Source organism: Rhinoraja longicauda, chromosome 17, assembly GCF_053455715.1.
Source record: "Rhinoraja longicauda isolate Sanriku21f chromosome 17, sRhiLon1.1, whole genome shotgun sequence".
NCBI lineage: Eukaryota > Metazoa > Chordata > Chondrichthyes > Rajiformes > Arhynchobatidae > Rhinoraja > Rhinoraja longicauda.
The window spans coordinates 3,085,760-3,110,525 of NC_135969.1; the positions used below are offsets into that span (position 1 = coordinate 3,085,760).

At 44.9% G+C, this 24,766-nt stretch overlaps 1 protein-coding gene across 4 annotated transcripts in view; it reads left to right on the top strand.

Annotated features, from left to right (window-relative positions):
- Positions 1 to 875: 875 nt before the first annotated feature.
- iqsec1b (IQ motif and Sec7 domain ArfGEF 1b) overlaps positions 876 to 24,766 on the top strand; it is a 381,341-nt gene continuing 357,450 nt past the window's right edge. For 3 of the 4 annotated variants that reach the window (XM_078413939.1, XM_078413940.1, XM_078413945.1), the window contains exon 1: positions 877 to 1,355. In XM_078413939.1, coding sequence (XP_078270065.1) covers positions 1,093 to 1,355 — 263 coding nt within the window. In that variant the 5' untranslated portion in view covers positions 877 to 1,092. Of the gene's footprint in view, positions 1,356 to 24,766 lie in introns of all 4 variants that reach the window. The other variant, XR_013548356.1, reaches the window with a different exon arrangement.

Here is a 24,766-nt window from a genome sequence, read left to right on the forward strand (position 1 = left end):
ATCCGAGCGGTAATTTTTTCACACAAAGGGTGGTGGGTGTATGGAACAAGCTGCCAGAGGAGGTAGTTGAGGCTGGGACCATCCCAACATTTAAGAAACCGTTAGACTGGTACATGGATAGGGCATGTTTTGAGGGATATGGACCAAACGCGTGCAGGTGGGACTAGTGCAGCTGGGACATGTAGTCCCGTGTGGGCAGGTTGGGCCTGTTTCCACACTTTGTCACTCTATGACTATGACTCTAAATGTAACTACCGGCGATTTGTCTTATGCGAGTTGACATCTCCATCTCACTCAGGGTGGTCGTAAAGCGTATCACCTCGGAGTCGGAGGATCCAGAGTTAAAATCCCTTCGTTAAACTCCTGCGGGAGCATTTGAGCTACTTGGGAAGCCTGCCGGATACTCCTCTGGGGATTCTTCTTTGCTCTCCGCTGGATGCAAGGCATCCCAAGACGTCTTTATATTTAAAAAAAAACCCAGCTGTGCCGTTCTCCCATGCCCGACCCAACATTATCACCCAAACACAAAATCTGCTCACAACACGTTGTTGTTTATGGGATCTTTCTGTGTATATTAAGTCAACGCGTGTCTCTAATGAAAGTGAACAGACATTATTTAAAAACAAATTCTGATGCTGTGGGGTTTTTTTTTCCACCATCCGAGCATTGCTTTGATCATTCTTCACCTCAACAGCATGATTTGGTGGGACCCACAGAGTCACTATTTTAAGTTAAAGTAGCTTTACTCCTTCCTCTAAATATCCTCTTTGGCATTATTTCCCTTTATGTTTTGCCCTTTAAAGGGGGCGTTTAAAACGCACGATGTGAAATGATGCTGGGACTTGCCTTTTTAAGTCGAGTTCCCTCAATTAAGTACAGCTAGCTGGTGAAATCACGTCGGGCTTGTACGTGTGATGAACATTGAGCTCAGCTGGACGGCATGCGGCGGCGGCCACACGTTCACTCATTCACTCAGTGCAATACAAACAATGGCGGAAGGCAGCTAGGAAAAGGCGATTTGTGTTTACCTCTGTATTAAGGAACGACCGTGATTCGTTTCCCCGCGGGCAAACGAACTTATGCACTGCATGTATGTTCGCCATGGAAGGCGCAGCGGAGAACCCGAACCGAGCCGTGGAATACCTCAAAGAGCTGAATAAAATAATCGAGACTCAGCAAGAGTTGTTGGAGAACCAGAAGAAGCGCATCGAGGAGCTGGAGCAGCAAGTGGCCGAGCTGTGGAAGGAAAATGCTTCTCTCAAAGAGGAACACCAGCGGCATCTGGCCACTTGCCGTTTGCAGAGCGCCAATTATACGCCTCTAGCATCAATTAAAGAGGACTTAAAACAAGAAAAGTAAGATTGCATGATACTCCGTGCCGGTTTCTTTATCCAGTGTGATTACATTTGCCAAGTGTAACCCGTTATTCTAAGCTATGAACTGAATTTTGCCGGCGTGGTATTGGTGGAAGTTAAAATTCGAAGTATAAATATTCTATATTATAAGAATAACAGACACTGTTATCAACGTTAGGACTGGGCTTCCTTCAATATTCATTAGAATACTAAGCATGAGGCAAACTAGATTGTGTATGCTGAAGCGGATAGAAAGTAAATACGCAGGGACGGAGTAAAATGTGCTGATTTAAGTTGAATAGGTACTGATTTAAATCAAGTCTCTGTCGAAACCTAAGCTCTTGCTCTTAACGATCTTTTGCAATCGGATGATTTTAATGTATTTCCAATTTTTTTTTTTACAAGGAATCGAGTGATCATATGACTGATCATTGCTCTCACTTTATTGACATTTGGAAACGGCTACAGAAAGTGAAGCTACTGGGTTTTATTATACGTCTCCAGCTGTTTATTTGGCAGTGGATTATAAATACAAATCCTTTTAATTAATATCGACTCAAATACCTTCTCGGAATATAGTGATTTTAAATAATGTTTTTTTTTTAATCGGAATTGCTTAAATCAATTACAAAATATAATTCAATTGCACAGTGTTTTAAAATAAAGACTAGCCATTATTTTAGTTCTAAGCAAAAGGATGTAGTATCTTTTGGTGTTCTTAGCTGCCCAAATACTCGGTGGGAATGACTAAATATCTTCTATTCTAAGTATCCAGAAACGCAAATACCGATATTTTGTGCTCCCGGTGTTTTTGCACAAGGGCGGTGGATATTTACAGTTTAAATATGTGACGAAATAACTCGAACGAGTGTTATTTCTGTCAAAATTTGAAGACGCCGCCAATGAATGTGAAACATTTCAAAATATTGAACATTTTGTTTAAGCGCGAAGAGGACTGTTTGCAAGTGCATTGTGTTCTTTTCAGAAGTAAAGCAAAGCATTGCTCCAGTGAAACTGGTATAATATTCGGTACCATCTGTGGCATCCCGGTATTTAGGACAGTATTCTGATAAATCGATTCAGTTAATCTCTAATCCGTGATATTTTTAGTAACTGAACTCGTGGCCTTTACTTTTCCGCTACTTTAAAGCCTTCTCGTTCGAAGGTGTCATTTACGTACACTCCTGTGATTTACGTACTTTAGCAATTTAAATCATTCTTCATGAATTCATGAATGCACTTGGATGAATGAAATAAGAAGGCGTATCTGTCCTTGTGATTGATTACTCAAGATCAACTGCGGGATAATTTAGATTCTGCCGCTACTAGTTTCAACAAATCGCGGCTGTCATTTCTCGTGTCAGAATACTTCAAACAGGAAGTATCATTCCTGTTTGACGGATAATGCATTCCCAGCTGCAATTTCCCAGTGACACTTTTCCTTTATTAATGTTTTGATATTCCTTAGATAAAGCGAGCCCGAGGATTTTTTTTTTCTGTTTCAGAAAAATTGTAACTGGAGTACAGTTATCCATCAAGTATTAGCCGAGAACAGAAGCAGAAACGGTACCTGTACATTGCAAGCGTAAAGAAAACATCAAACCATTGATACTATAAGCGAGATCGATACATGACAGCGGGTGAAATGCCATTTAACTGTGACGAGCGCAGTTGAAGCGAGCTTTATGTTGCAGTATGAATAGACATCAGCGCGTACATACTTCAAGTAGCCTTGATATGAATTTCACAACACATCTAATGGGTCGTTGAATTTAAAAGGAAAGGCAAGAGTTGGACGTTTTAAGGTTGGCTTTATTCCCTTGGGCAGTCAAGGCTGGATGCCCCAGGATGACAAAAGATTGATTATACTGTGTAGGAAGGAACTGCAGATGCTGGTTTAAACCGAACATAGACACAAAAAGCTGGAGTAACTCAGCAGCATCTCTGAAGAAAATGAATGGGTGACGTTTCGGGTCGAGACCCTTCTTCAGACCAGAAGGGTCTGAACCAAATTATACTATAGTTGTGGTTTTGGATTGCAATGCAACATTCATGTGATTTATATATGTACATGTGTATATGTATACATAAATAAATAAATCAAAGGAATGTTGCGTTGCAATCCATGTATGTATATATGCATATATGTATATGTGTGTGTGTGTGTGTGTGTGTATATATGGATATGTATGTTTAATTTCGGAAGGCATGAAGGTGTGTGTGTTGCTGTTTGTGGTGACTGATTGCACGACTGTAAATGCGCGGCTTGCTACAAGCCGCCTCCGTGCGGGCGGCGGGAGAGTGCGGCGGCGCGCGTGCGCGTGCGCGGCGGCGGCGGCGGCCAGCGCGAGCACCGGGGGCGCCATCTTTCCAACGGTCTCTTCAACTCGAAGAGAGAGAGAGAGAGGAGAGAGAGCGAGACATGTCTGACAGGAGCCTTTAACCAGTCTCTCTGACTCCTCTCACACTTGACTCACCAGGACAAACTCTGATGGTGGGTAAACTCCCCAAATTGTATTAGCATTTTAAAGGAAAGAGAGAGAGAGAGAGAGAGAGGTCTCAACTTCAGTCTGAGGGAGGGTCTGATCTAGACTCTGGACCTGAAGCGTCACCCATTCCATGGCTTCTTTCCACACAGATGCTGCCCGTCTATCTCCTATCTTGTGTCTATCTTCAGTGCAAACCAGCATCTGCACTTAGTTCCTTCCCACACATTTGGTCTGCCGAGTACAGTTTGGGTTCTGATGAACAGTCAGCCATCTAACATTGTTAACTACATCTCCCCTCTCTCTCTCTCTCTCTCTCTGCAGATGCTGCTTGTCCAGTTGAATGTTTCTAGCATCTTGCATTTCTTTTTTTTTTTCAAACGGTACAGTTTTTTCCCCCCCCCATTCGGATTGTGCCAATGGCACACAACTGAGATGCTGTGAATCTGAAATTAAAAAATACCAGAAGTTTCGCAGCAGCATCAGTAGAGGGAGAAACTGGAGTTGCTATCTCTATGACAGGATGCTGACTCTTAAATGAGAAGTGGGAATGTTTAGGAAACTGGCACATCCTAAGGGTTGGAGAAAGGGAAGGTTGGGAGAACTTGGAAAGAACAAATGATACGTATGTGTTGGGGTTGAGACCCAGAGAGTGACTGACATTGGAATTGATGGAGAGGGTGAAGGCGGTTTGTTAACAGCAGCTGATCTGCCTGGTGAAAGTGTAACGCAAAGGAAAGCACAATCCATGCTGGAAGTGAGAAATCCAGAACAACATCTGCTGGATATCTGAAAGAAAGGGAAGTGCAGGTCATGTGAAATTTGTGAAGAAAAAAAACCCAATAGAATTGCAAAAAAAATGCAGGAAACAGATTGAAATGCAAACAAAAATGCAGGTGCTGAAAATACTGAAACAGAACTAGAATGAATTGTGCCCATGTTTGCTTTGTTCTCTTAGCAGTGTTTTAAATGCCATGGCGCAAGATTTATTTTTGATGATAGTATGTACCATTTGACCCAACAAGCCAATACATACTAGCTTGGCTACTCATTAGTTTCTCAGTTCTTTAATGGTCTTGAAATGCATCATAAGTGTTGAATTTATCACCAGGACATTTACAGTCTCCTTTATAAATCATGCTTAATCTTAGATTATACATAATTTGTTGTCTTTCTTCTATACTTGCTGTTACACATGTTTTAGCAGCAATTTGTTGGAGGGAGATCTTTTTGAGAGTAAAGATTCTATCCTTTTGAGCTAAAGGTATGTAACAGGGGTAAACTTGGTTGCAAAATTTGAGGTTTTTTTTAAGCATCTCAAACTCACTTAGGAATGAGGTGCTTGTTGAAAGATATTGGTTTAGTTTAGAGATACAGTGCGGAAACAGGCCCTTTGGTCTGCTAAGTCCGCGCCGACCAGCGATCCCCTTAATTTACAATTTTTACCAAAGCCAATTAACCTACAAACCTGTACGTCTTTGGAGTGTGGGAGGAAGTTGGAGCACCTGGAGAAAGCCCACACGATCACAGGGAGAATGTACAAACTCTGTAAGACTGCACCCGTAGTCGGGATCGAACCCAGGTCCCTGGGGCAATAAGACTGCAACTCTACTGCCGCACTACCGTTTGTGATGACAAACAAACTACTGGTGTATTCTTAGTTATTACACTGGAGTTGGGGTCCAAGTCCATAACTCCCTGAAAGTGCCAACGCAAGTAGATAGAATGGCAAAGAAGGCATATGTTATGCTTGCCTTCATAGGTTAAGGCATTGAGTATAAGAGTCAGGAAGTCATGATGCAAGTTATAGGATTTCGGTCAGGCCGCATTTGGAGTATTGTGTGCAGCTCTGCCCCATTACAGGAAGGATGCGGGAGGCTTTGGAAAAGGTGCCGAGGAGGTTTATCAGAATGATTCCTGGATTATGGAGGATTAACTTTCGGGATATGTTGGATGACTTTGATTGCTTTCTCTGGAATGCTGGAGGTTGTGAGGAGACCTAATATAAAATTAATAGAGGCATGTATAGGGTAGACAATCAGAACCCTTTTCCCAGGATGGAAAAATCAAATATTAGAGGGCATTGTTTTAGGCTGAGAGGGGAAAATTGAGTATGAGAGCCGTGCAGTTTAAATCAGATGTCCGGGGCAACTTTTTTTACACAGAGGGTATTGTGTGTCTGGAACACACTGCCGGGATTGGTAGTTGAGACCGATACTACAGACACATTTAAGAGACTTTTGGATAGGCATATGGATATGGAGGGATATATGGGTTATAGCAGATAGATACAAGATTGTTGTGGCATCATGTTTGGCACAGTCATTGTGCTGTGCTGTTTGATGTTCCATGTGGACTGAAACATTCTAGTTTCCAGTCAGTGGTTCCATTGAGAACTGCCAGTGATATCATTCTGAGGGGACAGTTTTTTAATTCCTCTGCTTACATATTGAAACGCATCCAATTTATTTCCTTTACTCAAGCTATGGCTCGTATAACCTCATTTATTTGATTTAGGTTGATGACCTTGATTATTTTCCTTTTGTTCTCTTTATAGTTTAATCTATTAGTATATGTATATATTTTTTAAATTCTCTGAATAATGGAGACATTTTAAAAGACAGTGAGCCAAATGAAAGTGCAGATACGCTAGAGGTGTAAAGATGGGTATGGGCAACAAGCTGCTCATCAATTTTGAAATGGGCAGCAACTTCGGGAGCTCACACATACAAAGTTAAAGTGGTTATCCAGAAGTTGCTGTCAATAATCTCCTGTTCTTTCACAGTCGATATTGTTTTACCAACCATCTTCAGTGGAGTCAAAGGATATCGTTAAGTAGGCAAATGTAGGATATTTATAAACTTCCAAAATACTTTAAATGTTGCACATAAATGAATGAGGTAAATCTCTATATTACTAAAACTCTCAGTTTGTTTGTGTTTATGTGTGTACCATGCCCTCTACACAGCCAAAACGGTACATGACAGCGCGACAATTTTAGGCCTACCCTACTCACCATTCCCCTTTGATGTGAATAAACCCACTTTTGTTACTTTTTAAAAACAATTTACCTAATAAACTTTAATAAATATTCATAATACAATGTTTGTAATTAACATTTTAATTTTTAGATATGTATTGAAATTTAATCCATGCTCTGTAAAATGCTTATAAAATTGTTTTTTGACTTCCTGGCTGACAATAGACAATAGACAATAGGTGGAGGAGTAGGCCATTCAGCCCTTCGAGCCAGCACCGCCATTCAATGCGATCATGGCTGATCACTCTCAATCAGTACCCCGTTCCTGCCTTCTCCCCATACCCCCTCACTCCGCTATCCTTAAGAGCTCTATCCAGCTCACTCTTGAAAGCATCCAACGAACTGGCCTCCACTGCCTTCTGAGGCAGAGAATTCCACACCTTCACCACTCTCTGACTGAAAAATACCAGTGATTAAGGCAGCTCACATCAACCATCATTTGTTATTCACGTGAATTGACACCTGATAGCAAAGTGATATTGGAAAATAAGGTGCATTTGATAGTCTGCTGGTTCTTTTACAAGCAACTTGCTCTATGAACAGGAAGTTACTTTAGTAGTGCCTTATACAAATGTTAACTAAAATGTATGATATTTGGACATTGAAAACATATAGGAACAGGGGCTGGTCCTTCAGTCATTTTGAGTATGGTATGCTATTCGGTACAATCGTGACTGATCGTCTATCTCGATACCATATTGCTGCTTTCTCTCCATACTCATTGATATCATTTGAATCTAGAAATTTATTCAGACAGTTCGGCTGTAACATAAGGTTTAGGTACTCAACTATTGTCTCAGAGAAAATCACATTGTTAAGGCAATTGTGTCAATTTGGGGGTGGGGGGGGTGTAAGGGACTAGAAAGCTTAACTCAAATAATACATTTATTTCTTCTGCAGGGTTTTCATTTGTAATAAATTTACTTTTGTTTTTACAAGCTAAAAGTACAAAAGAGTGTCTTGTTTTATAGATTATCTTTGAAGAAGTGTCAATAGAAGCATAACATGTGTTGGAAAGAACTGGAGCTGCTGGTTTAAATCGAAGGTAGACACAAAATGCTGGAGTAACTCAACAGGACAGGCTGCATCTCTGGAGAGAAATGGGTGACGTTTCGGGTCGAGACCCTTCTTCAGACTCAATAGAAGCAGTTGCTTGTCAACTTCAATGGTCACCTGTGGTTGTGATCTTGAGATACAATAGTGCCTGATTACTGCAGGTGGCTTCATGGCAACAGAAATTCCCACAGACCCCCCCCAAATGTGTGAATCCATAACAACTTTTGTTTTTGCTTGTCAATTTCCAAAGTAACTTTTAAGGGGTTCTCTGGTTCCTGAATGAAATTGTGTTGTATACAATTTGCGTTGTGAAACACATATTGTTCCCAAATTCCATAACACCCTGAAAGTTGCAACACAAGTTGATAGTCTGCAAAGAAGGCATATGGTATGCTTGCTTTGATAAGTCGGGACATTGAATATAAGAGTCAGAAAGTCATGATGCCACTTTGTAAGAATTTTGGTTGGGCCGCATTTGGAGTATTGTGTGCAGTTCCGGTCGCCCCATTATAGGAAGATGTGAAGGGTTTGGAAAAGTACATAGGAAGTTCATAAGTTCTAGGAGCAGAAATAGGCCATCAAGTCTACTCCGACGTTCAATCATGGCTAATCTATTTTTCCCTCTCAACCCCATTCTACTGCCTTCGCCCCATAATCCCTGACTCCCTTACTAATCAAGAATCTGTCAATCTCCGCCTTAAAAATATCTATTGACGGCCTCCACAGGCGTCTGTGGCACCAGAATGATGCCTGGCATAGGTGATATTAGCTACAGAGAGAAGTTGGACAGACTTCAATTGTTTTCTTTGGAATGCTACGGATAGCAGGGAGACCTGATAGAAGTAGATAAGGTTATGAGAGACATAGACAGGGTACACAGTCAGAATCTTTTTCGCAGTATCATAAAATAAAAAATTTGAGGACAAAACTTTAAAATTTAAAGGAGATGTGCGGAGCAAGTTTTTTTTAATGCAGAGGGTGGTGAGTGCCTGGAGCACACTGCCAGGGGTGGTGGTTGAAGCAGGTACTTCAATGGCATTTACAAGACTTTTGGATAGGCATATGGATATGTTGTAGCGACCATAGAGAGTGGTCCTGGTCGTCGAACCCTCAGATTGGCCGGAAAGGTCACGTGTGGGCGCGACCATAGGGATTGGTCCAGAGAGCGACATCGCTGATTGGACAGCGATGTCATGTGCGCTTTTGGCGCCCGAAAAGAGTAGTTCAGAGAAGTCTTCGAAGAAGACAGTGAGTTTTTGATGGTTGTCCGTTACCATGTTGTTTAACCTTTGTATTCGAATATTGCTTTCGCAATAAACTTCTTCTACAACGAACAAGTTTCCGGACTCGCCATATTGGTGACCCTGACGTGATCTGGACGATCACCGACCATGCAGGAACACGACGCCCCGTTGTTGGATGCTGCGCCTGGCACACCGGAGTTAAGCGCAATAAGCGTTCACCTTCCGTCGTTTTGGACACATCAACCGCAATCTTGGTTTGTCCACACCGAAGCCCAGTTTCATTTAAGAAACATATCGGCCGACGCGACAAAGTATTACTATCTCGTCAGCGCTCTATCACCGGAGACGACCACACGCGTGATGCGGTTCATCGTTAATCCGCCTGCGGAAAGCAAGTACGAGGCAATGAAGACATTGTTACTACGAACCTTCGGGTTCCATAGGCATGATCGCGCTAAAAAACTTCTGCACCTACCGGATCTCGGAGATCGACTGCCGTCCGTTCTCATGGCCGAGATGATGATGCTAGCCGGTGAGCATACGGATTGCCTCATGTTTGAGCAGGCATTCCGAGAGAAGCTTCCCGAAGATGTCAGACTCCTGCTCACGGATTGTTCTTTTAAGGACCCCGAAGCATATGCAGAAAAAGCGGATGCGCTCATAGCGGCCAAATCGAAGGGAAGCGGTTCGATCAACAAGGTCTCGACATCAGTGACCACGCCACAGCGACATCAAGATGGCGCCGCGTCTCCCGCCAGTTCTCCAAAAGCCCGCCAAAAAGATCCGCACAAGCGCGGCTGGTGCTATTATCACCTACGATGGGGTAGAGAATTCCGCAACTGCTGCTCACCTTGTACTTTCGCGGGAAATGCCTCGGCCGATCGTACATAGGGGCAGTTGCGATTGGCCAGAACCGACGCCTCTACGTCCGAGATCGATTCACGGACACAGAATTTTTGGTGGACACGGGAGCCATCGTCAGTATAGTGCCGCCGACCGACCTCGAGACCAGATCGGGTAAGACAGGTCCCACCCTCATCGCGGTTAATGGCAGCCCCATTCGCACGTTCGGTACGCGGAAGATGTCCCTTGTGTTAGGCCTCCGCACGTACGAATGGCCATTCATCGTAGCAGACGTCAGACAAGCGATCCTAGGCGCAGATTTTCTCTGGGCCTTTTCACTGGTCCCTGATGTCCGCGGTAACGGCCTCCGACCCTCCGCCAGCGAGGAGCCCGTCGCTCCGACAATCGCCTCCCCGCTCAGCCCTACTGTCCAGGCCGTTGTCGCGGCCCCCGACTCGTATGCTGAGGTCCTGGCGGAGTTTCCAGAGCTGCTCATCCAGCGTTTTGACGCCCTTTCGGCCAAGCATGGCGTGGTCTACCACATTCGCACCGAGGGGCCTCCCGTTTTCGCTCGGGCCAGGAGACTACCGCCAGACAAACTGGTGGTGGCGCGGGCGGAATTCAGGAAAATGGAGGAAATGGGCATTGTCCGTCAGTCCGACAGCCCGTGGGCCTCGCCGTTGCATATGGTCTCCAAAGCATCTGGGGGGTGGAGACCATGTGGCGATTATCGGCGTCTCAATGCTGTCACCACGGCTGATCGCTACCCCATACCGCACCTGCAGGACTTTTCATCTGGGCTGGAAGGGGCGGTGGTTTTCTCCAAGATCGATTTGGTGCGAGGATACCACCAAATTCCTGTGCGGCCGGAGGACATACAAAAAACTGCCACGATCACTCCGTTCGGGTTGTTCGAATGGTTGCGCATGCCTTTCGGTTTAAAGAACGCGGCACAGGCTTTCCAGCGACTGATGGACCGTGTGGGTCGGGGTTTACCCTTTGTGTTTATTTATTTGGACGGCATCCTGGTCGCCAGCCCCTGGTGCAGGAACACCAGGTCCACTTGTGGACTGTGTTCCAGAGGCTCCAAGACCACGGGCTCATTATCCAACCCTCCAAGTGTCAATTCGGCCTTCCTTCTCTCGATTTTTTAGTGCACAGAATCACCCCTGCCGGCGCCACCCCTTTGCCCGCGAAGGTGGAGGCTATCCGGGCATTTGCCAGGCCCACCACAGTGAAAGGCCTGCAGGAGTTCGTAGGTATGGTTAACTTCTACCATAGGTTCGTTCCAGCAGCTGCGCAGGTCATGCGCCCGCTCTTCCAGTGCCTTGCGGGTAAACCGGTAGAGTTGATATGGTCCCCGGCCGCAGAGTCGGCTTTTACAGCAGCTAAGGCAGCCTTGGCAGACGCCACCATGCTGGTCCACCCGAGCCCCTCCGCCCCCACGGCCCTGACGGTTGATGCGTCTGACGTGGCGGTGGGTGGTGTTTTGGAGCAGCAGGTCGGTGGCCTTTGGCAGCCTTTGGCGTTTTTCAGTCGGCAACTGAATTCGGCTGAGCTAAAGTATAGCGCATTTGACCGAGAGCTTCTGGCCCTCTATTTAGCTGTTCATCATTTCAGGTATTTCCTTGAAGGCCGCCCATTTGTGGCCTTTACGGACCATAAACCATTAACATTTGCATTTTTCAAATTGTCTGACCCATGGTCGGCCCGCCAGCAGCGGCACCTGACTGCCATCTCCGAATTTACCACCGATGTCCGTCATGTCGCGGGTAAGCTTAATGCCGTTGCTGACGCCCTGTCTAGGCCTGCTTGTTCCCCCATTTCGGCGGTGGACTGCGAGGTGGATCCCCAGGAGCTTGCGGAAGCGCAGCTTCTGGCGGATACCGCTTCGGCATACCAGTCCACCACTTCGGGGTTGAAGTTGGCTCAGTTAGCCTGCGGGTCGGAAGGCACAAAAGTCTGGTGCGATGTTTCCCTTCCCCGTCCCAGGCCAGTAGTGCCGCCCTCCCTTTAGCGCCGGGTTTTCGATGCCATTCACGGGCTGGCGCACCCGTCCATACGCTCCACCTCTGCGTTAGTAGCCGCTCGGTTTGTCTGGCATGGCCTGCGCAGACAGGTAGCTGGTTGGGCCCGTTCCTGCGTTCCCTGCCAGACCGCTAAAGTCCAGCGACATGTCCAGCCCCCCGTACAGGAGTTCGAGGTCCCAGCAATTCGTTTTTTCCACATCCACGTGGATTTAGTCGGGCCCTTGCCTTCCTCCCGGGGCTACACCCATCTCCTCACGGTGGTGGATCGGTTCACCCGGTGGCCAGAGGCTTTCCCATTGTCTGATATCTCGGCAGCCTCTTGTGCCAGGACTTTGGCCCTCCATTGGGTAGCATGTTTCGGGGTCACGGAAGTTATTACCACTGACAAGGGGCCGCAGTTCACTTCGTCCCTCTGGGCCGCGCTCGCAGAGCTGTACGGTTCCAAGTTACAACCCACTACTGCATACCACCCCCAGGCAAATGGACTTGTAGAGCGGTTCCACCGTCAACTTAAAGCGTCCCTCAGTGCGAGGCTTGAAGGCCCGGACTGGGTGGACCAACTCCCCTGGGTCCTTCTGGGCATCCGGACTGCTCCTAAGCAAGATCTCGGTACTTCGTCCGCGGAGCTAGTATATGGCTCGCCACTTAGAATACCCGGGGATTTGCTTCCGGACCCCCCCGACCAGCTGCCTCCAGTCCCATCAGTTTTAGCTTCACTCCGGGCACGGGTAGGTTCCCTGGCCCCAGTTCCGACTTCACGTCATGGGTGTCCCATGGTACACGAACCACCTTCACTGAAGGACTGTGAGTTTGTGTTTTTGCGAAAAGATTCCCATCGTGCCCCGCTGCAGAAGGTCTACGAAGGGCCGTTCCGGGTTTTGCGTAAGGGGACGGCTACCTTCACCTTAGACGTGGGCGGCAGGAGTGAGCTCGTCTCGGTGTCCAGGCTGAAACCTGCACACTTGGATCCGGACCAACCAGTCCTGGTCGGCCAACCACCTAGGAGAGGCCGGCCTCCAACAGTCCCGATCAGTCCAGAACCCCCCGCTCAGGCTGTTCCACCAAGCACGGAATCCCAGGCTCCTGTGGTTCAGGCTGCTCCTCTCCTTACTCGTTCTGGTCGCGAAATCCGGCTCCCTACTAGGTTCCGTACCTCGGGTTCTGGGGGGGGGGGGGGGTCATGTAGCGACCATAGAGAGTGGTCCTGGTCGTCGAACCCTCAGATTGGCCGGAAAGGTCACGTGTGGGCGCGACCATAGGGATTGGTCCAGAGAGTGACATCGCTGATTGGACAGCAATGTCATGTGCGCTTTTGGCGCCCGAAAAGAGTAGTTCAGAGAAGTCTTCGAAGAAGAAGACAGTGAGTTTTTGATGGTTGTCCGTTACCTTGTTGTTTAACCTTTGTATTCGAATATTGCTTTCGCAATAAACTTCTTCTACAACGAACAAGTTTCCGACTCGCCATATTGGTGACCCTGACGTGATCTGGACGATCACCAGAGTGAGGCCTAGCGCAAATTGGAGGAACAGCACCTCATATTTCGCTTGGGCAGCTTACACCCCTGCGGTATGAATATTGACTCCTCTAACATCAAGCAACCCTTGCTTTCCCTCTCTCCATTCCTTCCCCATTCTTGTTCTCCGACGAGTCTGACTGTCCCCCTGATTAAATTTTATCTCTCTGTGCTTCATTATCACCTTCCCCTAGCTAACAATGATCTATTCTACATTTTTTTAAACTACATCTGCTTTGATGTTTCATTTTCACACTTTACTCTTCCTTATCTCTGTGTCTCCCTCTCCCATGACTCTCGGTCTGAAGAAGGGTCTCGACTGAAACTTCATCCATTCCTTCTATCTTGAGATGCTGCCTGTCCCGTTGAGTTACTCCAGCATTTTGTGTCTATTTCTGATCTACGAACTGTGTTTGACCCATCAATGATTTTGTAGGCTGTATCTAAGTGTAGAATAAGGGGAGATAGTCAGAGGATCATACTGTAAGGAAACGGGCCCTTTGGTCCAATTTGTCCATGCTGACCACGATGCCTCACTCAAGCAAGTCCCATTTTCGTGTGTTTGGTCCATATACCTTTAAACCTTTCCTCTGCATGTTCTGCTCAAATGTAATTTTAAATGTTGTTATTGCAACTGCTACAACAACTTCCTCTGGCAGTTCATTCCACATACCCACCACCCTTTGTGTGGGAGTGTTGCCACTCAGGTTCCTATTAAATCTTTCCACTTTCAACTTAAACCTATGCCATCTAGTTCTAGAATTTCTATCCCTGGGGAAAAAGTCTTTGTGCATTCACCCTATCTATTCCCTATATAATTTTATACAGCTCGAAGATCACCCCCCTGCCTCCTGCATCAAAGAAATAAAGTCCCAGCTGGCCACATCTCTCCCTTCAGCTCAATCTTTTGAGTCCCATCACATCTTGTCAATCTTCTCTAAACTCTTTTCAGCTTAATGGCATCTTTCCGTTTGCATCGTGACAAAAACTGAACACATTAAGCCAAGTGCGGTCTCACTAGCATCTTGTACCACTGTTACATAATGCCCCAACATCTATACTCAATTCTCTGATTGATGAAGGCCAGTGTGTCAAAAGCCTTTTTCACCATCCTATCTATCTGCAACTATGTATTCCTAGATCCTCTGCTCTACAGCACTCCCCAGTGCACTACCTTTCACGATGAAGGTATTGCCCTGGTTTGACTTCCCAAAAAGCAATACCTCACACTTTAAAACTCCATTTGCTGTTCATTGGCCAACTTGCCTAGCTGATCAAGATCCCACTGCAATTCGTGATAACCATCTTCACTGTCTACAATACCACCTATTTTAGTGTCATCTGCTATCATGCCTTGTACATTCTCATCCAAGTCTTTGGTATATATGACAAACAGCAGTGGGCCCAGCACTGATCCCTGAGGCACACCACTGGTCACAGGCCTCCAGTTTGAAGAACAACCTTCCACCATCAATCTTTCTTCTATCATTAAGCCAATTCTATATCCAGTTAGCTTGCCCTCCCTCGACCCCACGCGACCTAACCTTCCAGAGTGTCCCACCATGCAGAACCCTTATCCACAATTTTGTTGAAATCCATATAGACTATGTTCACAGCCTTGCCCTTGTCAATCTTCAGGATTATCTATATACTAAAACTCTCGTTTGTTTGTTTGTTCCTGAACTACAGCCAAAACGGTACACGATAGCGCGACAATTTTAGGCCCACCTTACTCACTGTTGTCCCTTTGGTGCTAATGGAAGAAGTTTAATTGAAATCGGTGTTATATTTTTAGTTATTCACATTTTAAAGTTTAAATCTCCTAGGGAGGGAGGGGGAAGGAGAAGGAGGGGGAGAAGGGAGGATAACGGGGGTTGAGGGGGAGGGGGGGAGGAGAGGGTGCTGCACCAATGCAGGAGAGGTTTGGGCCCAACGGGTCCACTTGGTCTAGTTTCTTCTAAATCTCAAATCAAATTCTTGAGTCATGATCCACCTCACACAAAGCTATGTGTGCGAGATTGTGGTACAATCCCCGTCTGTTGAAATGCATGTACACCTCATCCCACAGAATCCTCTCCAGTTACTTTCCTTTCACAGATGCTAGACTTACTGTTCCCAGGTTTATCTGCAGTCCTTAAATAGAGGCACCCTCTAGCCCTTCTAGTACCTCATCCCTGTCTAATGATGATTTGTATATCTCTGCCATGGTTCCTCCAATTTCTCTCCAGCATCTCAGAGTTCCTGAATATACCTAATCAGGACTAGGATAGATATCTATCTTTATATGTTTTAGTTAATTTTTATCTTGAAGATATTTGATACAGTACCATTTGTGATTGATACCTTTTTAACAGATGAGCTTATTGGTTGGGGATAACTTCACTGCAATTATAGAGGATTGGGTTAAGGAGCGACCTAAATTCCTCCCTTTCATATTGATTTGCAGTTACTTGCGGAATGTTTAAGAGATTACCACTGGGCCACTAGCTTTCCACAATTTTATATTAACGACTTGGATGTTACAAAACTGGAAGGAAAAGTGAGCTACAAGGAGATCACAAAGTGACCTATGTAACTTGGAAGAATGGACAAAAAGGTAGCAAGTGAGAAAATGTTAAATATAATGAATAGATAATAGTATTAAATGTTGATCAATATTACTAAATATTGGTGCATGAGGAAATCTTGGTGGGCTGGCCAATGGGACTCGAAGCAAACGTGAACATAAAATAAGCAAAAAAGAAAGGCATATGATACTTTGGCCTTCATTGCAGATTTATTGGAATACAAAGTATTTCTTGCTAAGATTGTGCAAAACGTTGATATCTCATCTGGAGTACTGAGTTTAGAAACATAGAAACATAGAAAATAGGTGCAGGAGTAGGCCATTCGGCCCTTCGAGCCTGCACCGCCATGCAATATGATCATGGCTGATCATCCAACTCAGTATCCCGTACCTGCCTTCTCTCCATACCCCCTGATCCCTTTAGCCACAAGGGCCACATCTAACTCCCTCTTGAATATAGCCAATGAACTGGCCTCAACTACCTTCTGTAGCAGAGAATTCCACAGATTCACCACTCTCTGTGTGAAAAAAACTCTCATCTCGGTCCTAAAAGACTTCCCCCTTATCCTTAAACTGTGACCCCTTGTTCTCGACCTCCCCAACATCTGGAACAATCTTCCTGCATCTAGCCTGTCCAACCCCCTAAGAATTTTGTAAGTTTCTATAAGATCCCCCCTCAATCTTCTAAATTCCAGTGAGTACAAGCCGAGTCTATCCAGTCTTTCTTCATATGAAAGTCCTGCCATCCCAGGAATCAATCTGGTGAACCTTCTCTGTACTCCCTCTATGGCAAGAATGTCTTTCCTCAGATTAGGAGACCAAAACTGTACGCAATACTCCAGGTGTGGTCTCACCAATGCCCTGTACAACTGCAGCAGAACCTCCCTGCTCCTATACTCAAATCCCCATACTATGAATGCCAACATACCATTCGCTTTCTTCACTGCCTGCTGCACCAGCATGCCTACTTTCAATGACTGGTGTGCCACGACACCCAGGTCTCGTTGCATCTCCCCTTCTAATCGGCCACCATCCAGGTAATACTCTGCTTTCCTGTTCTTGCCACCAAAGTGGATAACCTCACATTTATCCACATTATACTGCATCTGCCATGCATTTGCCCACTCACCTAACCTATCCAAGTCACGTTGCAGCCTCCTAGCATCCACCTCACAGCTAACATTGCCCCCCAGCTTCGTGTCATCCGCAAACTTGGAGATGTTGCATTCAATTCCCTCGTCCAAATCATTAATATATATTGTAAATAGCTGGGGTCCCAGCACTGAGCCTTGCGGTACCCCACTAGTCACTGCCTGCCATTCTGTAAAGGACCCGTTTATTCCTACTCTTTGCTTCCTGTCTGCCAGCCAGTTCTCTATCCACATCAATACTGAACCCACAATACCGTGTGCTTTAAGTTTGCATACTAATCTCTTATGTGGGACCTTGTCGAAAGCCTTCTGGAAGTCCAGATATAACACATCCACTGGTTCTCCCTTATCCACTCTACTAGTTACATCCTCGAAAAATTCTATAAGATTCGTCAGACATGATTTACCTTTCATAAATCCATGCTGACTTTGTCCAATGATTTCACCACTTTCCAAATGTGCTGCTATCCCATCTTTAATAACTGACTCTAGCATTTTCCCCACTACCGATGTTAGACTAACTGGTCTGTAATTCCCCGTTTTCTCTCTCCCTCCCTTTTTGAAAAGTGGGGTTACATTAGCTACCCTCCAATCCTCAGGAACTACTTCAGAATCTAAAGAGTTTTGAAAAATTATCACTAATGCATCCTCTATTTCTGGGGCTACCTCCTTAAGCACTCTGGGATGCAGCCTATCTGGCCCTGGGGATTTATCGGCCTTTAATCCATTCAATTTACCTAACACCACTTCCCGACTAACCTGGATTTCACTCAGTTCCTCCATCTCATTTGACCCCCGGTCCCCTGCTATTTCCGGCAGATTATTTATGTCTTCCTTAGTGAAGACAGAACCAAAGTAGTTATTCAATTGGTCTGCCATGTCCTTGTTCCCCATGATCAATTCACCTGTTTCTGACTGCAAGGGACCTACATTTGTTTTAACTAATCTTTTTCTCCTCACATATCTATAAAAGCTTTTGCAGTCAGTTTTTATGTTCCCTGCCAGTTTTCTTTCATAATCTATTTTCCCTTTCCTAATTAAGCCCTTTGTCTTCCTCTGCTGGACTCTGAATTTCTCCCAGTCCTCTTAGCTTTTTCTTGCTAATTTGTACGCTTCATCTTTTGTTTTGATACTATCCCTAATCTCCCTTGTTAGCCACGGATGCACTACCTTCCCTGATTTATTCTTTTGCCAAACTGGGATGAACAATTGTTGTAGTTCATCCATGCGGTCTTTAAATGCCTTCCATTGCATATCCACCGTCAACCCTTTAAGAATCAATTGCCAGTCTATCTTGGCCAATTCACATCTCATGCCCTCAAAGTTACCTTTCTTTAAGTTCAGAACCGTTGTTTCTGAATTAACTAAGTCACACTCCATCCTAATGAAGAACTCAACCATATTATGGTCACTCTTGCCCAAGGGGCCACGCACATCAAGACTGCTAACTAACCCTTCCTCATTAGACTGCTAACTAACCCTTCCTCATTATGACAACTAACTAACATAGTCAACATAACCAACAAAGGATATACTTCGGAGTGAGTGTAGATTAGATTCATTGGAATGATTCCTGCGATGAAAGGCTTCTCTTATAAAGGAGATTAAACTTGGCCTCTGTACTCTGACATTCAGAAGATAGAGGTAATCTTGAAATGGTTCTCATTTTAGTAAAGTGGTTTGATTGTTGCTAGGGGACTCTTTCCTCTAGCTGGATAGTCAAGAACTACAGGCTAAAGAGACAGCTAATTGGGGCTGAGAAGAGCAATTTCTTCCTGCCTAAGGTTGTGTATCCGAGGGCAATGGATGCTCAGTTGTTGAGTTAATTCTGTACAAGGGGAATTGGACATGCTCCAATTCTGTACAAGGGGAATTGGACATGTGCCCCTCTTGGATGCCGCTCTGATTCCCCTTGCTGGCAGAGAGGCCAAACCTCTGTGTTATTGAGCTGAGGCTATAGCCAAATAAGTAACGGCTGTGTCCAATTAGCTGATATTAGACTGGCCCTCTTGAACCATGCCGGCCTACTCCTGTAAACCCAAGTTGGCGTATTGCTAATCATTGCTTAATAATCCGGAGATAGTTATGAAAACAATGAATAAGGTCAGAAGAGAGTAAACAAAACTATCCTGAAACGAATTTGCAAAAATTTGAAATAAATGTGGGCACTTTTCAGCTGGTCAGTGTGGAGACTGTTATCTTGTTATCTTGTTATGCATACTTCCAATAATTTATCCCTTTAGGGTTAGCTTTCCTAATTTTTCTTTTAATTGCCCTTCTAGTCTTCCCTGCTTACCCAATGCCCTACTCTCGAGATATCCTGATATTAGTCCTAGTTGGTTTTGTTACATCTGCAAATGTATATTGTTTGGTGCTTGAATTGGCTTGTTCAAATAGTGCCATGTTTAGTCTTGTGTATTTTCTTATAAATTTGACAACTATTTTAAGGAAAAACTTGATTTAAGATCTGATCATTTTAAGATTTGATCATTTTTAAATTGCCATTTTCTGTTGGTACGTAATTCTAGTTTGTAAGCAGCTGTTCAGGTACGAGCTTATTAGTTTCTCAAGTGACGACGAAGTGGTAAAGAAGAGGCGTGCGACTGCTTTAAAAAAGCAGTCCTTTTCTGGCAGACATGGCCCAGAGAATCAAATAAAAAGAAGATGGCCTCTAACAGAGTGGCCTTTGTGATAGTGGTTGTGTTTGGGTTCCAAGTGCTGAGTTTGAGTAATAAGTATCGAGGCTTTGTCTCGCGGACGAGCAGTGATCAGCCACGGTCTTTTGAATTTTCTTCATTTGCCTTGTTGTAGTCAGGGTGGGCAGTCATGTCCTTCTCCTGCAGGATGTGGGAGATTGAAGAAACTTTCAGAATGGGAAATGTGTGCAGCTGCTGCTCAAGACTGACCTCAGTGGCTGGAGCTGTAGTTGTACTCATTAAAGAGCATCTGTGATGGTGAGTGCATCATCAATGGGAGTTTCAGTGAGCTGGTCACACTTAAGGTGCAGGAGACACGTGGTTTAGGTGACACCAAGAAAAGCAGAGTAATAGGCGTTGAGTGCAGGATTGTGCAGGACGTTCCTTCAATAATGCGTACACCATTTTGGATACTGTTTGGAGTGTCAGGAGAATGGCCTTTGGGAGAAGAACAAAAGCAGCACCCAGGTCTCTGGCGCAAAGAATAGAGACAGGGGTAGTATCGTGATAGGAGACTCGTTAGAGTGAAGAAGTTCTGTGACTGAAAACAAGATATTAGGATGATATATTGCTTCCTGGGTACCAGGGTCAAAAATGTAAGTGTACAGTTGCAGAAAATTCCCAGGTCCTGCAGAGTGAATATCAGGAGGTAGGTAAGAGATTTTTTTAAAAACAACACCCTTCAACTCAAGGGTTGAAATCTCTGGATTAATCTTAATGCCATATTCTACTGAGAATAGGAATAGGAGGTTAGGGCAAATGTATGCTTGGTCTATAGTAGACCACTTTTTAAGAAAGGAGGGAGAGAGAAAACGGGTAATTATAGACCAGTTAGTCTGACATCAGTGGTGGGGAAGATGCTGGAGTCAATTATAAAAGACGAAATTGCTGAGCATTTGGATAGCAGTAACAGGATCATTCCGAGTCAGCATGGATTTACGAAGGGGAAATCATGCATGACAAATCTACTGGAATTTTTTGAGGATGTAACTAGGAAAATTGACAGGGGAGAGTCGGTGGATGTGGTGTACCTCGACTTTCAGAAAGCCTTCGACAAGGTCCCACATAGGAGATTAGTGGGCAAAATTAGAGCACATGGTATTGGGGGTAGGGTACTGACATGGATAGAAAATTGGTTGACAGACAGAAAGCAAAGAGTGGGGATAAATGGGTCCCTTTCGGAATGGCAGGCAGTGACCAGTGGGGTACCGCAAGGTTCGGTGCTGGGACCCCAGCTATTTACGATATACATTAATGACAGATGAAGGGATTAAAAGTACCATTAGCAAATTTGCAGATGATACTAAGCTGGGGGGTAGTATGAATTGTGAGGAAGATGCAATAAGGCTGCAGGGTGACTTGGACAGGTTGTGTGAGTGGGCGGATACATGGCAGATGCAGTTTAATGTAGATAAGTGTGAGGTTATTCACTTTGGAAGTAAGAATAGAAAGGCAGATTATTATCTGAATGGTGTCAAGTTAGGAAGAGGGGATGTTCAACGAGATCTGGGTGTCCTAGTGCATCAGTCACTGAAAGGAGGCATGCAGGTACAGCAGGCAGTGAAGAAAGCCAATGGAATGTTGGCCTTCGTAACAAGAGGAGTTGAGTATAGGAGCAAAGAGGTCCTTCTACAGTTGTACCGGGCCCTGGTGAGACCGCACCTGGAGTACTGTGTGCAGTTTTGGTCTCCAAATTTGAGGAAGGATATTCTTGCTATTGAGGGCCCGGAATGGCGGGACTGTCGTATGTTGAAAGGCTGGAGCAATTAGGCTTATATACACTGGAATTTAGAAGGATGAGGGGGGATCTTATTGAAACATATAAGATAATTAGGGGATTGGACACATTAGAGGCAGGAAACATGTTCCCAATGTTGGGGGAGTCCAGAACAAGGGGCCACAGTTTAAGAATAAGGGGTAGGCCATTTAGAACGGAAATGAGGAAGAACTTTTTCAGTCAGAGAGTGGTGAAGGTGTGGAATTCTCTGCCTCAGAAGGCAGTGGAGGCCAGTTCGTTGGATGCTTTCAAGAGAGAGCTGGATAGAGCTCTTGTGGATAGCGGAGTGAGGGGGTATGGGGAGAAGGCAGGAACGGGGTACTGATTGAGAGTGATCAGCCATGATCGCATTGAATGGCGGTGCTGGCTCGAAGGACTGAATGGCCTACTCCTGCACCTATTGTCTATTGTCTATTGTCATATGAACCAACAAAGAAATTCTTACTTGCTGCAGCTTAACAGGTCCATAAACACAGGCATATAATAATTGCAATGCAATAAATTCATAACCTACTAATAGGTAACTGGTAAATAGGTACATTTAACAGTTTAACATTTAAAAAGGTAAATAGGTAACTGTCCAAACTGTTTTAAAAGGGCATCAACAATAAAAGTGCCCAAGAGATGTGTGTCAATAATTCTCAATTGGTGGCATGTCTATGGTGATGAAGTGCCTCGAAAGGTTGGTTATGACACATATCAATTCCTTAAGCAAGGACTTGGACCCACTACAATGTGTTTACCACCACAATAGATCAATGGTAGATATTGCCTCACTAACTCTTTACTGTGCACTGGCCAACTTGGACAAAAAGACACCTACGTCAGGCTGTTGTTCATGGGCTGGAGCTCGACGTTCAACACCATCATCCCCTTCAAACCAGTCATCATGCTCGGGGAACTAGACCTCTGCTCAGCCCTATGCCACTGAATCCTCTACCTCCTCATCGGCAAACCAGTCAGTACAAATTGGCAACACCACTTCATCCGTGATAGCCATCAGCACAAGTGCTGCTCAAGGCTGTGTGCTCAGTCCACTGCTCTACTCGCACATTGCCCATGACTACGTAGCCAGACACAGTTCTGTTGTTGTCTTTAAATTTACCGATGATACCGCTGTCATAGGGTGAATAGCGAATGAGTCGGAGCACAGAAGGAGAACAGAATAACAATCTTGCTTTCAACGTCAGCAAGATTAAGGAACTGATTCTCACAAATCTCTTTTCCCTTTTTATAGTCGACAAAGTTACTGGGTCTGGAGGGTTTGCATTAAGGAGAGGCTGGATGGCTGGGTCTTTTTTTCCCTGGAGCACAGGAGCTGAGGTGACCTTAGAGTTATATAAAGTATATACTGCATTATGAAATGCATAGATGAGCGGGATAGTGACAATTTCAAAGAAGCATCTGTGAGTTGGCTGATTGCCTTAGGTAGATGAACTTTGCAGTTACATTATATAAATTGAGAAGAACAATATTTTAGATGGTGGATACATTAATGCTTGTGGATGTTGTAATGGTTATTGTGTTAGAAACATAGAAAATAGGTGCAGGAGGAGGCCCCTTCCGCCCCTTTGACCCCTTCCGCCCCGACCAGCGATCCTCGTACACTAACACTATGCTACACACACTAGGGACAATTTACAATTTTACCAACTAACCTACAAATCTATGTCTTTGGAGTGTTGGAGGAAACCGGAGTTCCCAGAGAAAACCCACGCAGGTCACGGGAAGAGCGTACAAACTCTATACAGACAGCACCCTTGATCAGGATCGAACCCAGGTCTACCCACGCTGCAACCTCCTAACATCCTCTTCGCAGTTCACACTGCCTCCCAGCTTTTTGTCATCTGCAAACTTGCTAGTGTTACTTCTAATTCCTTCATCCAAATCATTAATATATATGGTAAACAGTTGTGGCCCCAACACCGAGCCTTGCGGCACCCCACTCGCCACTGCCTGCCATTCTGAAAAGGACCAGTTTAATCCTACTCTTTGCTTCCTGTCTGCCAACCAATTCTCTATCCATGTCAACACCCTACCCCCAACACCATGTGCTCTAATTTTGCTCATGAGGGGAATCGACAGGATTCAAGAACCCGGGGACATAGGTTTAAAGTGACTGGAAAGATTTAATAGGAACCTGAGAAGCAACATTTTCACACAGAAGGTGGTGGGAATGAGCTGCCAAAGTAGGTGGTTGAGGCAGGTACAATAACAACATCTAAAAGACACGGACAGCTTCATAAATTGGTCCAATCCAAATGGACCAAATGCAGGCAAATGGGACTAGTATAAATGGGGCACCTAGGTTGGCATGAAAGAGCTGGGCCGCGAGCCTGTTTCCGTGCTGTATGGCTCTATGAATGTAATGAGGAGTTACAAATGCTAGTTTATTCTAAAGATAGACACAAATGCTGGAATAACTCAGTGGGTCAGGCAGCAAATCTGGAGAAAATGGATAGGTGACGTTTTGGGCCGGGACCATTATTCAGACCTTCAGAAGTCTGAATAAGGGTCCCGACCTGAAACATCACCTATCAACTTTCCCCAGAGATGCTGCATGACCCGCTGAGTTACTCAAGCATTTGGTGTCTATCTTTGACTCTATGAATGTTGAGTGTCACTTTCAGTCTGCGTTCGATTGTGGTTTTAGTTTAGCTGGATGCAGACCAGTGCTGCGTGATTTGATGTGGGGTTATGAATGAAATTGGAGCAATGCAATCATTAGTGAACAACTCCTTTTCTGGGGACATAAAGGATACCAGATGATGGAATTTGGAGGAACTTGGTGGGTTGAGAAACATCTGATTGTGGGAGAAAGAATTGTCAACATTTTGAAATCCTACATCAGTCCTGGTGCTGCTGCACCCACTGAGTTTGTCCATCAGATTTTGTTTTGTAACTCTGCACCTGATCTTGTGATGGAAGGAAGGTCACCAAAGCAGATGAGGATGGTTGGGCCTAGGGCACTGCCCCGAGCCACATGTAATGATTTATTGTGTAAGTAG